This window comes from Pocillopora verrucosa, chromosome 12, assembly GCF_036669915.1.
Source record: "Pocillopora verrucosa isolate sample1 chromosome 12, ASM3666991v2, whole genome shotgun sequence".
Lineage (NCBI taxonomy): Eukaryota > Metazoa > Cnidaria > Anthozoa > Scleractinia > Pocilloporidae > Pocillopora > Pocillopora verrucosa.
In genome coordinates, this window is record NC_089323.1 from 7,562,800 (window position 1) to 7,579,504 (window position 16,705).

At 37.8% G+C, this 16,705-nt stretch overlaps 3 protein-coding genes across 3 annotated transcripts; all 3 read right to left on the bottom strand.

Moving 5' to 3' along the window:
- Positions 1 to 287: 287 nt before the first annotated feature.
- Positions 288 to 1,286, bottom strand: LOC131771211 (visual pigment-like receptor peropsin). Its single transcript, XM_059086983.2, has one exon. It carries the CDS (start codon positions 1,284 to 1,286, stop codon positions 288 to 290), a length of 999 nt encoding a protein of 332 aa, XP_058942966.2.
- A 7,676-nt stretch (positions 1,287 to 8,962) lies between these two features.
- Positions 8,963 to 9,955, bottom strand: LOC131777810 (neuropeptide Y receptor type 2-like). The gene has a single exon (XM_059094151.2). It carries the CDS (start codon positions 9,953 to 9,955, stop codon positions 8,963 to 8,965), a length of 993 nt encoding a protein of 330 aa, XP_058950134.2.
- Positions 9,956 to 15,136: 5,181 nt separating this feature from the next.
- LOC131777809 (visual pigment-like receptor peropsin) lies at positions 15,137 to 16,135 on the bottom strand. Its single transcript, XM_059094150.2, has one exon. It carries the CDS (start codon positions 16,133 to 16,135, stop codon positions 15,137 to 15,139), a length of 999 nt encoding a protein of 332 aa, XP_058950133.2.
- Positions 16,136 to 16,705: the final 570 nt, after the last annotated feature.

Below are 16,705 nucleotides of genomic sequence, written 5' to 3' on the forward strand. Positions count from 1 at the left end.
CTTTTTTTTGTTCCTTTATATACCCCGAGGAAAGAGTGGACTAACCTGGTTACACTATTAATCACAAAGAAAAAATCATGATTGTAATGGTATTTTATAGGGAGATGGAAAATGAAAATTACATTACATACAAAAAACCAAATGTTCAAACAGGACAAACCGACCTAGAATGACTTAATTTTCCAACGAACACTAATATAACCCGAAACTTCCATGATGTCACGCAAAACTTTTTAACGTGCCATCACGATCTATCATTAAATGATAGATATTCAGGACAAACGTCATCAAGTTTCATTGCTCCTCGGATGTATTATTACTGCTGCAACTCTTGCATGACTTTGATCTGTATTATCACTGCCATAACGACCACAACTAAATGCCTTTTTGAAGGCCTCTTTAAACTGCGGATTCATTATCCCATAGATGATTGGGTTTACAAGACTACTGGCGAAAAACAAATACACAGATACCTTACGCACCTCATGTGGTAAGTAGCCGCCACTAGTTATTGTAAAAGTGCATACGGCTATAGGAAACCATGTAATTAAAAAGAAACAAACCACTGTAAAACAACTCTTTAAAACATCGATGTCAGTACGGTGGAATCTCGTTGCGCCGACGCCATTTTGAAGAGCATTGGCATTGACATTATCTGTGCTTTCTTTCACTGTTTGGTAAATTTTCCAATAGGAGTAAAATATAGCAACCATTGTCACGTCGAAGAACCCTCCAAGCAATATGACAAAAGAAAAGTGTCCATCCTTCCAGTTGAATATGCAAAGTAAAAAGTCTGAGTCAAAGTTCATTTTTCCCCATCCATACAATGGAGGTGTGGCGAATAGCACAGAAACCAGCCAGACGAGACCACAGTACAACCAAGCTGCTCTTTTACTTGGGAAGAACTTGATATAAATGGTTCGCTTGACGACTTTCATGTATCTGTTCAGGGCAATTAAGCCCATGATGAGCGAGGTGGCCAAACCCATAGTATGTTGTACTGTTGCAGAAACTTCACACCATTCCTGGCTCAGAATCCACTTTCCCGAGTATAAGCTCGTTATCCAGAACGGCATGTTAAGGGTCGCCATGATAATATCAGTCAGTGCAAGATTGTGAATAAGAATGTTGGTGATGGTTTGCATCTCAGAGTATTTATTTACGACATAAACAACCAGCACATTACCAATTACGGAAGCAAGGCAAACCAGAATGGCGAAAGTTACTTCCAAAACAATTTCTGCTCGTAAGCGATTAAGGGGATCTTGGGACATCGTATGAGACATTCTTGTCTGTAATCCAAGCTGCATTAAAACTGAACAAAAAAATCAAGAACAACCTCGATTTCGGGAAGAAAGGCTATTACGTGGATCCTTCAGAGAACTTTCAATGTACAACCTTAGGCTTTGGGCAAATTAAACTCTGCAATCATCTTTTTCTCGTGTTTCTTGTTAACACTAAGCAAACATTACGCAGGGCTCGCAGTGCATCGGCTTCACTTTCCTCGATGGACCTTTATAATTTCACGATTAATGTAAATTATTTTCTCCACAGTCTTCCTTCAGGTATCTTCAATAAACATAATGCAAAAATATCGCTTCAGAGAAAGCTCAGATAATACTCACGATTTTCAATTCCTTGAACCTCCGAAAACACAGTCTAAAAACCTGGCTAAGATCTTTTTACCTGCCGCTGGCTTTATTTTCAAGGATGCTGAAACCATCAAGCTCTTTCAGCGAAAGGGAATGATTGCAGCCGACTTAAATACGGTTTATTGACTTCAAGAGAGCCATTATCACTAATTATCTTTAAATTCGTTTTCCTCATAATCCTTTGTTATTTATTCTTTTGTATGAGTAGTCAAGGTAGAAGCTGAAAAAAAAAACGAAAAGTAAAAAGAGAGAACAGCTTTCGTTTTCTCAGCAAAGGACAATCTTTACCCTTTACTGTACAAACATCTGAAAACTGCAGAGGGAAATAACGTCATTCTCAGCTTTTGAAGTTTGTTAGAGCCACCTTTGTCAAGTCTATGTTCCTCTTTAATCGTGATTAGAACTCCTTTGTTTTCCCGATCAAATAAATCACTTTATATCAAAAAATTGCGGAACCATGCCCCTTCGTCGGTACATTAGTTGTCTGTTTGATGTGAAAATGCTTTGGCGCACATGTAACAAAAGACATGATGGAAGGGAAATGACGCAGAACATTTTGGATATTGTAGTCATAATTAAAGTGGAATGATATTAGTTTTGCCCTAAAATGACCAAAATTTCAACCATTAGCCGTAAAAGCCATATCACCCCATTTAGACCCTCGAAACAGAGTGCCGCTTAGAAAGCAATGAATTAATTTAAGTAAGCTTAAATGAACGATAGGGTTTTCTTCGTGTGCTATCAACTGTTTATTTGATACAGGGTAAAATGTATCCATTGGCAAAGATAAAATGAAGTGGGGTGTCGTCAAACCAAAACCAGAGTAATCAAAACAATCAACCAAAGCGAAGGAACATACCCTGATCGCTCAATGAAATAATCAACGAGGTTAATTACCACCGGTCATTTAGAATAATAAATTTCCGGTTAAAAACTCTTAAAAGCTTTTTCACTTTAAATAGACAGTTCAGTTGTCTACCGACAGATAGGAAATGATTCTGTAAGTCTTTTATTTAAAGTAATTCATTTGATTCTGGGGCAACTGAGGAGATATCGATGTAACCGCTATCTCGAGAGAACAATATAGATACGAGTGTGGCTCAGACGAACGGTAAACATCGAGGTTTCCTCCTTTGCCGGCTTTCCGCTTCTTGCGCAGAAGAACAATACAAATTTAATTTTAATGTTAATAATAAGAAAACATGAAAAAATTACTCAGTTCTGATTGGTTAAGATAAATGCAGTTTTCAGGTAATTCAATGCAGAAGAGGGTTAATTCAGTGCAAAGAAGTAAAAAACCAGACATTCTGTTCGGTCATTAATCAAAGAAACTCACAGATAGCCAATCAAATGCGAACCTTGGATGTCGCGACATTTGGATACGCTGAGAATTTGCGAGCGAAATACTGGCCGGCATGTTAAGTAGGTTTTCTTTCGCCACCGCACAATAACATAGCAGCTGAAAAACAGCTCTAACAATGAAAACAATGTAAAAAGCAGTGCTTTTTGGTTGTCGGTTTAGAAAATGTAGTGTGAATTGCCGAGGTAATGAGCCGACCCAGGTTAGCACATTGCTCGAGCGATTCTACGCCGAAATAAAAAACAAACATGGTTAAACCTCGCACTGAAATCTTGAACTGTTTAGCCGGACCTTGAACTATTTTGCGCCTTAAAGGAATGAAAATATCATTGTATAATACTGTTTTGATCGTACGCGGTTGTTTTGACCGAACGCACAATGTCACTTCAAAGGTTTGAATAAATATTTTTGCACTTGATGCGCGCTCTTTGCTTCTGCATAATTATGATAAACTATCTCATATTTTTTTCATGTATATTATAAATACGTAATCACATGATTTTTCTCTTGCAATTTGGAATAAATAAGCATGTTAAAAATTAATGTTAATTTTTTCAAAGACCACAAATTTTGTTAGTCTTTGAAAAAATTTTCTCGTGTTTATTTATTCCAAATTGCACTCGAAATCATGTGATTAATTATACAAATACCAAAGATATTTTGATCCTTTCGCTTTTTTTAAATTGTAAATCTTCTCGTCAGAGTACCGAATAACTAATACATGATCATGAGAGAGTTCTGACTTGAAATAAATCACTGATGATGGCTTGAGAAATGCGATAAAATGAGGTTCTAGGAAGAAGAACTTTAAAGGGGTAATTAGAATTTTATCGTCCTCGTACTAGTGCATTAGACTTTTGATATATCTTGGTTTTGAATTTTAAATGTCTGTTTGGTTTTATTTTTATGTTTCTTGCAACTCGATGGACAAACGAGAATGTCCCCAAAAATGTCCAAGATCCTCCTAAGGAGGTAATCTTCGCCATTCTGATCTGGCTTACTTCCATATTTAGTGATGTGCTGGTTCTTTTTGTTGTTAATTGACACTCAGAGATGCAAACCCTCACCAACATTTCATTCTCAATTATCTTGCACTGACTGATATCCTCATGACGACCCTTAGCACACCGTACTGGATAACGAGCTTGTACACGGGAACGTGGGATTTTAGCCAGGAGTGGTGTGTAGTTTCCGCATCGGTGTAAGCTACAATGGTTTTTGCCTTCATGTTAGATATGGGTTCAATTACCCTAAACGGACACATTAAAATCGTCAAGGCAGCCTTGCAGTTGTATATAAAGTTCTCCCCCAGTAAAGGAGTTGCTTCCTCGTACTGTCAGACCTCCATTGTACTGATAGGTAAAAATGAAATTCGACTCATACGTCTTTGTCTATACTTTCAACTGGAAGGAAGGACAATTTTTTTCCGTCATATTGATAGCGAGGCTCCTCAACGTCATAGCATGTGCGATACTTTACTCCTATTAGAAAATTCATTGATGAAGAATTAAGATGTTAACCTTAACAATCATTTTTTTCTCATCGAATTATGTGTACTCTGCAACTCCATCTTCTCGTGCTTGTCGCAGAGTGAACGAAACCGTGTTGTCGAAGATTGTAGATGTGACTCTTAGAGATGCTAGTTAACCGAAAGATACTGCGCGTTTAGTGCGCCGCTTTCTATGCCATCTCCATACGTGGCAACAAAGCTGATCTTCTCTTGTAATTTAGTTCGTGACTCGAGTCAGTGTTATTTCAAAGACTCATATTATTATTTTTTATCTCGAGCGAAGGACTTTGCCTAAATGAAGGGGCAGTTTAGTGAAGGGGCGGGGTAAAATGTGTTTACGCCCGCTCGCACGCTCGCGTAGTCGTTCAAAATGTATAGTTGTCTCTTTTTTTTCATTTGATTCAATTCCCTCTAAATTGATAATAACAGTGCTACGTTCTTGGGCATAATTATGTTTAGGAGCGCTTCTCAGAGTCATTTTATCCCTCGCCTAACGGATCGGGAAAAAATGACTCTGAGTCGATCCCAAAACATATTTATGCCGAAGAATATAAATTTTTTTAGTTTAATAACTAACGCGCCAATAGAAGATAAACCAACATTGTAGGCTAAGTGAATGAAAAACAGCAAGTCACCTTGTATTACTTTTAACGAATGTATGAACACAAATGTATTCCTTTGCGTAAAGTTAGGATTTACTAGCAGCATAAATTACATAGAGTCACTGAAAACTCTCGATTTCCTGCAAATAGTAATACTAATCAGATATACCCAACTAATTTAAGTTTGCAACGAAAAATGCAAGAGTTATTAGTATATTTGCACTCGGCTACAGATCTCTCTCGTTTGTATTTTTACCAAAAAACAGCACGCGACCTATCTCAAAAATATAAAAAGACTCAACTTTCGTTATGATTTTTCACACTTTGAGCAAAATAAAGCAGCGCTGAAAGTTGCTTTTCTTGTAATTGTTTGCACGCAACGAGGTGCACATTGAAAACGTCGAGCAAGCCCACTCGACAGAACGCATATGGACTTGTTACTCATCCATAGCCGTTAAGAAATGTAGGGTAATAAAATTCAAACTACCCCACTAAACTTCTTTCCCTTAAAAAAAAAAAAAAAGGTACCCGATTTCTTTTTTAGAAACATTGAATCATATTTCCTATTTTTGAAATCTACCTGGTTAAAGCTCCGGATAATTGAGCCTCGTGTCTTGCAATGTCTCCTATTTTTTTTCTAATTTCAGCAAAGTTAGCCGGCCGTAGCCATCGCCCTTGCTTCTTTCATCGGGCCCTTCGATGGATATTGTTTATGGCGTTCTATTTTGACGTCTGATATAAACATACCCCTAGGTTAAATTTTTACAGAATTCTCAAGTGCTTTTTAGTTAAGTGCGGCAGAAATGTCAAGATATCATTCTAATTACACTCACCGCATGGGACATTCAATGTGAAAGGGGGTAATTTTCTAAAGAAACTATGGTGCTGCGTCGGTGGGAGAGTATAACAGGGTAATTTAGTATTACCAACTGAGAGAGCGATTGGCGAAGGGCTAACGCTCGAAACGTCAGTCTTTCAACTCTACGATGGCCAACTTACGCTATCAACTCACTAAATTACCCATAAAAAATGAAAAGTTTACTTAGGATTGGCCAGTCAGTCTTTTTTGAACGCATCCTGATTCAATCAGCTACTTCAGTGAAAGGGAATGATTGCTAAGTTTTCCTTTTTACAGTCGACTTGATTACGGCTTTATTGAATTTAAGAGAGCCATCATCACTGATTATCTTTATATTCTCTTCACCATTCTCTTGACTTCCGCTCAGGTTGTCGAAACGTCAGTCACCACTACCGACAACAGTCCTTCTCAGGACTACACTCACCCGGACGATCAAACTACACTATCACAAAGGAGATATCGATGTAACCACTATCCTGAGAGAACAATAAAGAGACAAAAGTGGCTTTTACTGGCTTTCATCTGTTTGCGCAGAAGAACTATTCAGATTTATTTTTAGTTTAAATACCAAAGTATTTTTGTTCCTTTCGCTCTTTTTCTTAATTTTAAAAGCTGCTCTTCAGAGTAGAAGGTAACTGATAGGTGATTATGTGACACTTCGAACTTCAAGTAAATCACTGATAATGGCTTGAGTTCCGAATTCACTAAATCCATAGTCCATTCGCTAAATTTGATACAAGATTACGGTGTCCGTGAACTTGAAACAGTAAAAGTTAAAAAGAAAACTTTGCAACGTCTGAGCATTCTTTAAAAGCGTCGACTTCGCACCATGTTTATCAAAGATCCCTTACAGGAACAATATGTAGAAAATCCATAAACACTATCACTCCTGGTATTGTACTAGGAAGGGTTTACTAAGGGACGCAAGGGCGAACAAATGGCGTGCCCTCCTGGGCAATGGCTCAGTCCCACGAATAAACATCTTGTCGAGTTTTATTTACCCAACTTAGAGGTCGACGTTTGTACCTTACAAGCCAAGGATCTCAATTATCCGGTGCTTAAATTAGGAAGGCTTTAAAAGCAAGAAATGTGATTAAATGAGTCTCTGGGAAGACGACGTTTAGAAAGGGAGTTAGAATATAATCATCCTCATACCATTGCATTAAACTTCTGACAGACTTTTGATCGTTATTTTGATTTTGAATTTTAAATTTTGTTTGGTTTTATTTCCATATTTACTACAACTCGAATTTCTCAAAAAAATTCCCAAGATCCTCTTTGTCGCTGGAGAGCGGAAATTTCTTTGGAGGTAACCTTAACCATTCTGATCTGCCTTTATGTTGGTAATTGATACTCCGAGATGCAAACCGTCATTAACATTTTCATTCAAAATCTTACACAACCGTTCTTAAACCTTTTTGTTTTAATAATTAACATACCAAGAGAAGAAAAACCAACAGTATGAATTGCATTCTGTTAGTCACCCATGCTAGAACATAGTGACGTTACCATCACGTGGTCTTCTCATGTTTGTCAGCGGAGTACTGAGCTCTGGGGCACTGAACTGCAAAAGAAAAGCTTCATTCATCTCTAAACAGGAAAATTTAACGATAATTATGCAATTTAAGACATGAAAAGGTTCTGGGATTTTTAAATTTTTCAAAGTGCAAGTTAAAATGTTGTCACAGAGAAAGAGAACAATAACGTTCTATAACACTTTTTATTCCTTTGCGCAAAGTCATGTTGTTTAAAAGCAGAAATTAAATTGCATCAAAAACTCTCGATTTCCTGAAATAATTAAACCGATCAGTTATACCCAATAAAGTTAACGTTTGAAATGAAAAATACAAGAGTTAGGAAATCTGTCTCCAGTTTTACACGGAGACAAATTTCAGCAAAGTTAGCTGACCGCGGCCATCGCCACTGCTTCTCTCAATGGGCCTTTCCATGGATTTTGTCCATGTCATTCCTCATTAGTGTATGTTATAAACATACTCTTAGGTTGAATTTTAACGGAATTCTTAAGTGCTTTTTAGTTCAGGGACGCAGAAATGTCAAGATATCACTATGATTATATATACACTCACCGCACGAGGCATTCAATGCGAAAAGTTTACTTAGGATTAGTCAGTCAGTCTATTGGTAGACGTATCCTGATACAATCTCAATATGTGTACAGTGAAACCAAGGTTTCTAAGAAGAGAACGCCAGATATGAAAAGCCACTGAAAAAAAACACTCTTTAAATGTGAACAGAGAAATATGACGAAGTAAAAAGTTACAATTGCGATGCTATTCTACATGGGGTTGGAAAATGATAATTACAACATATTCAAATAAGAAAGTAGTTAAACATAAGAATGATCGACCTAAAATGACTTAATTTTCCAGCCAAACGCTTAGATAACTCGAAACTTCCTTGGCGCCACGCGAACTTCTTCAACTTGCCATCAGAATATTAATTTCTGACTAGTTTGTTCCCATGTCACTCAAACGTCAGAAATATCATTTTTTAATCGTAGGTTAATTAATGATTATTTACCGAAGTGAAGGGGGCTATTGGTGGATATTATAGAGGCCGGGCCGGCCGGGCTAACGTAATCAATGAGAACTCAAAATAATACTAGCTAAACTGTCTAAAGCGCGGGAAAACGCGAGTGATCACGTCCTGATTGGTTTTACATTTGCCTGTGATTGGTCGAGAGGGTAGTGCGAGTTTACTGGACCAATCACAGAGCGAAATAAAGAAATACCTGTGCAATCAAGGATACTTTCGACAGCAAACTAATAATGTTTCTAATATACAATGTCTGTTTTTGTCTTTTACAGGACCGAGAAAAGGCTAAAGACACGTAAAAATAGAACGAAGCCAGTATCAACCCATCTTTTCCGGGAAAATAAGGTTTTTAAATAAACAAAAAAAAAAAAGTATTGTATTAAACATTTAAATGATGGATCTTTATGCCAAAAGTCATTAAGTTTAATTGCTCCTCGGATATATTATGACAGCTGCAACTCTTGCATGACTCTGCTCTTCATTACCGTTGCCATAACGACCACAACGGAATGCTTTTTTGAAGGCCTGTTTAAACTGCGGATTCATTATCCCATAGATGATTGGATTTACTACACTATTGGAGAACATCAGATACACAGTCACCTTAGTCACTTCACGTGGAATGTAGCCTCCACCAGCTATAATAAAAGCGCACAAGGCTATAGGAAACCATGTAATTAAAAAGAAACAAACCACTGTTAAACAAGTCTTCAAAACATCGATGTCAGTACGATGGAACCTTGGTGCGCCGACGCCATTTTTTGCAACATTGGCGTTGACATTACCTGTGCTTGCTTTCACCGTTTGGTAAATTTTCCAATAGGCATAAAATATTGCAACCATTGTGACGTCGAAAACCCCTGCAAGCAGAATGACATAAAAAAAGTGTCCTTCCTTCCAGTTGAATGAGCACAGTAAAAAATGTGAGTCAAAGTTTATTTTTCCCCATCCGTATAACGGAGGTGTGGCGACTAGCACAGAAACTGCCCAGACGAGGCCGAAGTACAACCAAGCAACTCTTTTACTGGGGAAAAACTTGATATACAAGGATGGCTTGACGACTTTCATGTATCTGTTCAGGGCAATTAAGCCCATAATGAACAAGGAGGCCAAAGCCATGATAAATTGTGCTAATGAAGAGACTTCACACCATTCCTGGCTCAAATTCCATTTTCCCGAGTACAAGTTTGTTATCCAGAACGGCATGATAAGGGTCGCCATGATAATATCAGTCAGTGCGAGATTTCGAATGAGAATGTTGGTGATGGTTTGCATCACGGAGTATTTATTTACAACATAAACAACCAGCACATTACCAAGTACGGAAGCGAGGCAAACCAGAATGGCAAAAGTTACTTCCAAAACAATTTCTGTTCTCGAGCGATACAGGGGATCTTGGGAAATTGTTTGAGACATCCTCATCTGTAATCCAAGCTGCAGTAAATATGAAAAGATAAATCAACAACAATCTCAATTTCGGGAAGAAAAAGCTATTACATGGATCCATCAGTGTACAACCTTCTGCTTTAGGCAAATTAAACTCCACAGTAACCTTTTTTCATTTTTGTTGTTGAAACTGAGCCAACACTCAGCAGAGCTCGCAGTACATCGCCCTCACTTTCCTACATGGACCTTTACAATCTCAGGATTAACGTAATAGTCATCCTTCAGGTATCTTCAATAAACATAGTGCAACTTATTTTACTCATATAATACTCACGATTTTAATTCGGTGAATCTCTCAAACTCGGTGTAAGATCTGGATAAGATCTTTTTACTTACTGCTGGGTTTATGTCCAAAGCTGCTGAAATCATCAAGCTACTTCAGCGGAAGGGAATGATTGCTAAGATTTCCGTTTCACAGTCGACTTATATACGGTTTCATTGAATTCAAGAGAGCCGTTATCCCTAATTATCTTTATATTCACTTTCCTTATAATCTATTAGTGATTCTTGAGGAGTAACTTTAGTGGTAGGAAAAAGGAAAAGCAAAAATAAAAAACAAATTTCCTTTTTCAGTAATGGAAAATCTTTACCCTCTACTGTTCAAACATTTGAAAACCAGCAGAAGGAAACAACGTCATTTCAGCTTTTTCCGTTTGTTACAGCCACCTAATTAAAGTCTACGTTCCTCTTTGAATGCGACTAGATCTCCTTTGTCCCAATCATATAAATCACCTTAAAACGAAAGCTTGCGGTATCATCCCCCCTTTGTCAGTGAATCAGCTGTCTGTTTGACTTAAAAGAGCTTTGAATTTGAACAATAGAAATGATAGAAGTAAAATGACTCAGAAAATTTTGAACATTTGACTCACAATAGAAGTAATTTATTTTTTATCTGGAGAGCATAGGAAATAGAGTCTCAATAGAGTTAACCAATAGCCGTAAAACGGCCAAAATTTAGCAGATTGGCGTAAAAATTGACAAATTTCAACCGATGATCGAAAAAAATCCGACTTTAAAAAAAAAATTACGGAGACAACTATGGAATGACGTTATTTTAGCCCTAAAATGGCCAAAATTGCAACCGTTAGCCGTAAAAGCCATATCACCTCATTGAGACCCTTGAAACAGTGCCGCTCAGAAAACAATGAATTAATTTAAGTAAGCTTAGATGGACGATAAAAATAGGTTTTCTTCGTCTGCTATCAACTGTTCATTCGATAAAGGGAAAATATGTCCATTGGCAAAGAGAAAATGAAGTGGGGTGTCGTCAAACTAGAACCAAAGTTATCAAAACAATCAACCAAAGCGAAGGAACATATCGTGATCGCTAAATGAAATTATCAACGATGTTTAATTACCACCGATCATTTAGAGTAGTAAATTTTCGGTAAAAACTCTTAAAATCCTTTTTCACCTTAAACAGACAGCTCAGTAGTCTACTGACAGATAGGAAATGATTCTTTAAGTGATTTATTTGATTCGGGGGCAACTAAGGAGATATAGATGTAACCACTTTCCTGAGAGAACAATAGAGGCAAAGGTGGCTCAGGCGAAAGGCAAACGGTAAACATCGAGAGTTTTTCCTCTGCGCAGAAGAACAATACAGATATATTTTTACTATAAATACCAAAGTTCTTTGGTTCCTTTCGCAATTTTTTAAAAATTTTAAACTCATCTCGTTAGAGTACCGAATAACTATAATACATAGTTATGAGACAATACGAACTTGAAATAAATCGCTGATAATGGCTTGAGAAATGCGATTAAATGAGTCTCTGGAAAAAAGAAGCTTAAAGAGGTAATTATAATTTTATCGTCCTCATACCAGTGCATCAGACTTCTGGTAGATTTTGCTTTTGAATTTTAAATATTTGTTTGATTTCTTTTTATGTTTACTGCAACTTGAGTGACAGACCTCGACAGACCTAAGATCCTTTTAGTAGCTCGAGAGCGAAAATTTCTTTGTGGGCAACCTTCGCCATTCTGATCTGCCTTGCTTCCATATAAGTAATGTGCTAGTTCTTTTTGTGGTTAATAGACACTCAGCGATGCAAACCGTCACCAACATTTTATTCACAATTATCTTGTACTGACTGATATCCTCATGGCGACCCTTAACACACCGTTCTGGATAGCAAGCTTGTACATGGGAACGTGGAATTTGAGCCAGGAGTGGTGTAAAGTTTCCACATCGGTGTAAGCTACAAAGGTTTTTGCCTTCATGTTAAACATGGGCTTAATTGCCCTAGACGGATACATTAAAATCGTCAAGGCATTGTACATCAAGTGTTTCCCCAGTGAAGGAGTTGCTTCCTTGTACTGTGGTGTCGTGGATTGTAGATGTGACTCTTAAAGGATGCTAGTTAACCACAAGACGTTGTACGTTTATTCCGCCCTTTCCTTTGCCATCTCCGTGGGTGATGTTTAATGCACGATGGTCCCGCTTGATTTGAATCTAGGTATCTGCGGTTTTCTGACTTTCAGAAAGAGCAGTAGTGGATGTACTCTCCTTGTCACTGTTTCCGGCCATTTTTTAACACCCTTCATATCTATTTCGTTTGGATAAGTATACATCCCATATCCACTCCTTAAACCTCCGGCCCAGGTTCCCTCGTTTACTGAGCCGTAAGAGTACCAAAATTTTTATCGACCGGAGTTTTCGCCGTCACCATTTTCTCCTTCGTGTCTGTTGAGAGGAATTCATTCTGGAATGAGGACTATACGGAGATGTTTGAGCCTCACTGGTTGAGAATTTCTCATCCAAAGAAGATTAAATCTTAATTGCCATCACTTTTGTTGGGAGTTGCAGCGAATCGTGCGGGTTTAAAATGGAAATGTGGCAGGGTAAAACATGTTTACGCCCGCTCGCGTGGTCGTTCGAACTGTTTAGTTGTCAATTTTTTCACTTTCTTCAATTCCATCCCAAGTGATAATAATAGTGCTACGTTCTTGGGCATAATTATGTTTAGGAGCGCTTCTCAGATTAATTTATCCATCGCCTAACGCATCGGGAAAAACTCCGAGTAGGTCCCAAAACATATTGATGCCCAAGAATATAAACTTTTTTGGTTTAATAACTAACGCGCCAATAGAAGAAAAACCAGCATCGTAGACTGAGTGAATGAAAGTCTCCTTGCTTTACCCTTAACAAATGTATGAATTGCATTCTGTTAGTTGTGCATGCTAGAACACTTTTATTCCTTTCCGTAAAGTCAAGATTTATTAGCAGCAGAATTTACATTGCGTCACTAAAAACTCTCGATTTCTTGCAAATAGTGATACTCATCAGATATACCCAATTAGTTTAAGTTTGCAATAAAAAATGCACCAGGCCCCAGATCTCTCTCGTTTTTATTCTTACCAAAAAACGGCACGCGACCCTGACCTATCCTCAACTTATAAAAAATGCGCTAAAACTCAGCACTCATAATGATTTTGCACACTTTTAGCAGAATAAAGCAACGCTGAATGTTGTTTTTCTTGTAATTGTTTGCACGTAACGAGGTGCAGATTGAAAATGTTTAGCACGCTCACTCGACAGAACACATATGGACTTGTTTTCCATCCACAACCGTTAAGAAATGTATGTTTGTTAAAGGATAATAAAACTCCAGCTACCCCACTAACTTCTCTCTCTTACCAAAAAAAAAGTACACGATTTCTCTTGTAGGTACATTGAATCATTTTTTCCTATTTTTGAAATCTACTTGATTAAAGCTCCAGATAATTGAGACCCATGTCTTGCAAAGCACAGCCTTCGGCCTTGCTACTGTCATGCTAATGGCAAATAAAACCAATAAGACTATATTTTAAATGTAGTGACTGATCTTGACACCTTTTTTTTTTCTACACGGAGACAAATTTCAGCTAAGTTCGCCGCCGCCGCCATCTCCCTTGCTTCTCTCATCGGGCCCTTCGATGGATTTTCTTTATGGCGTTCCTTTTTGGCGTATGGTATAAACATATCCTTAGTTTAAATTTTAACTGAATTCTCAAGTGCTTTTTAGGTCAGTGAGGCAGAAATGTCAAGATATCATTCTGATTACACTCACCATAAGTGAAATTCAATGTGAAAAGGGGATAACTTCCTAAACAAACAATGGTGCTGCGTCGGTGAGAGAGTAACAGGGTAAGTTAGTGTTATCAGTTGAGAAAGCGATTGGCGGAGGGCTAACGTCAGCCTTAAAACTCTTTACGGTGGCCAATTTACGCTATCGACTCAGTTGATAATACTAAATTACCCATACAGTGTGAAAAGTTTACTTAGGATTAGTCAGTCAGTCTTTTGGTGAACGCATCCTGATGCAATCTTAATATGTGTACAGTGAAACTAAGGTTTCTAAGAAAGGAACCTGTGCTGGGCCAGATACGAAGCACAACCGATAAAAGTACTCTTTAGATGTGGCCAGAAAAATCTGTTGGACGTATTCCTCATCAAGGCAGCAGCACAGTACCCCGAGGAAAGGGTAAACTAAATGGTTACACTATTAATCACAAAGAAAAAAAAATCATGATTGTGATCATATTCTAAATTGGGTTGGAAATGATAATTACAACACATTCAAATAGAAAAGTGGTGAAATACAAGACTGACCGACCTCAAAAGACTTAATTTTCCAAACGCTTACATAATTCGACACTGCCATGATGCCACGCGAACCTCTTCAACGTGCCATCAGAATATTAATTTCTGACTAGTTTGTTCCCATGTCACTCAAACGTCAGAAATTTCATTTTTAATCGTACGTCAATTAATGATTATTTACCGAAGTGGAGGGGGCTAATGGTAGATACTAAAGAGACCGGACCGGCCGAACTAATATAATCAATGAGAACTCAAAATAAAACTAACCAAACTGTCTAAAGCTTGGCAAAACGCGAGTGATCAAGTCCTGATTGGATTTATTTTTGCCTCTGATTGGTCGAGAGGGTAGTGCAAGTTTACGGGACCAATCACAAAGCAATATAAAGAAAAACCTGTACAATCCCATCCATGTCTGTTTTTGTCTTTTACTGGACCGAGGCAAGTCTAAAGACGCGTGAAAACAGAACAAAGCTAGTATAAACCCGTCTTTTCCGGAAAAAAAAGGTTCGGAAAAAAAAAAGTATTGTATTAAAGCTTTAAATGATAGATCTTCATGCCAAACATCATCAAGTTTTATTGCTCCTCGGATGTATCATTACAGCTACAACTCTTGCATGACTCGGATCTTCATTTCCGTTGCCATAACGACCACAACTGAATGCCTTTTTGAAGGCCTTTTTAAACTGCGGATTCATTATCCCATAGATGATTGGATTTACAAGACTACTGGTGAACAACAAATACGCAGATACCTTAGTCACTTCACGTGGAATGTGGCCTCCACCAATTATTATAAAACTAAACAAGGCTTTAGGAATCCATGTAATTAAAAAAAAACAAACCGCTGTCAAAGAACTCTTCAAAACATGGATGTCAGTACGATGGAATTTCGGTGCGCCGACGCCATTTTGTACGACATTGGCGTGGACATTATCTGTGCTTTCTTTCACCGTTTGGTAAATTTTCCAATAGGTGTAAAATATTGCAAACATTGTCACGTAGAAGAACTCTGAAAGCACTATGACAAAAGAAACGTGTCCTTGCTTCCAGTTGAATGTGCAAACGAAAAAGTCCGAGTCGAACTTCATTTTTCCCCATCCGTACAACGGAGGTGTGGCGAATAGCACAGAAACCAGCCAAACGAGACCACAGTACAACCAAGCAACTCTTTTGCTAGGGAAGAACTTGATATACAAGGATCGCTTGACGACTTTCAAGTATCTGTTCAGGGCAATTAAGCCCATTATGAACAAGGAGGACAAAACCATAGTAAGTTGTGCTGATGCAGAAACTTCACACCATTCATGGCTCAAATTCCATTTTCCCGAGTACAAGCTCGTTATCCAGAACGGCATGTTAAGGGTCGCCATGATAATATCAGTCAGTGCAAGATTGCGAATGAGAATGTTGGTGATGGTTTGCATCTCAGAGTATTTATTTACAACATAAACAACCAGCACATTACCAATTACGGAAGTGAGGCAAACCAGAGTGGCGAAGGTTACCTCTAACGAAATTTCTGCTCTCGAGCGAGTTACACGATCTTGTGAAGTTGTTTGAGACATCTTCGTCGATTGGAGGATTCTAGACTGAAATAAAAATTCATGTACCCCATTAAACGACTTTCTATTGAAGGGAGAAAAAAGAACACCTGATACCTCTCCTAGAAACATTTGATCATTTCTTCTTATTTTCTAAATCTTCTTTATTTGAGCGCCGAGTAGTTGAGACCCAGTCTTCCCGACAATGGAAAAAACCGTCAAGAATATATTCATATTTCTGTTTCTGTTTTTTTTCCCTTTTTATGAAAGGAGAATTCTCTAAATGGAGCCCCACTAAATCTCAGGATTGGTGAATTTGATGGGTTTTGTATCTTCGTTGTCAACAAATCTTTGAGGCAATTTTTTTAAAATTCGTTCTTATCTAAAAGAATACTCACGTTCTTTCAAGTTCAGTGAGGCAGGAATGTCAGAAAATCTTTGAACCTCAGAGAAAAACCTGGTTGAGAACTTTTTCAAATTCTACTGGCTCCACATTGACTGACTCTGTAATCATGAGGCTATTGCAGCGTATGGGATGCTTGTAAGATTTTCGTTTGAAAGTCGATTTGGATACGGCTTTATTGAATTCAAAAT

Bases quoted from the DNA above. Each gene is read 5' to 3' on its own strand.
- LOC131771211 (XM_059086983.2), bottom strand. From the start codon at position 1,286: ATGTCTCATACGATGTCCCAAGATCCCCTTAATCGCTTACGAGCAGAA.
- LOC131777810 (XM_059094151.2), bottom strand. From the start codon at position 9,955: ATGTCTCAAACAATTTCCCAAGATCCCCTGTATCGCTCGAGAACAGAA.
- LOC131777809 (XM_059094150.2), bottom strand. From the start codon at position 16,135: ATGTCTCAAACAACTTCACAAGATCGTGTAACTCGCTCGAGAGCAGAA.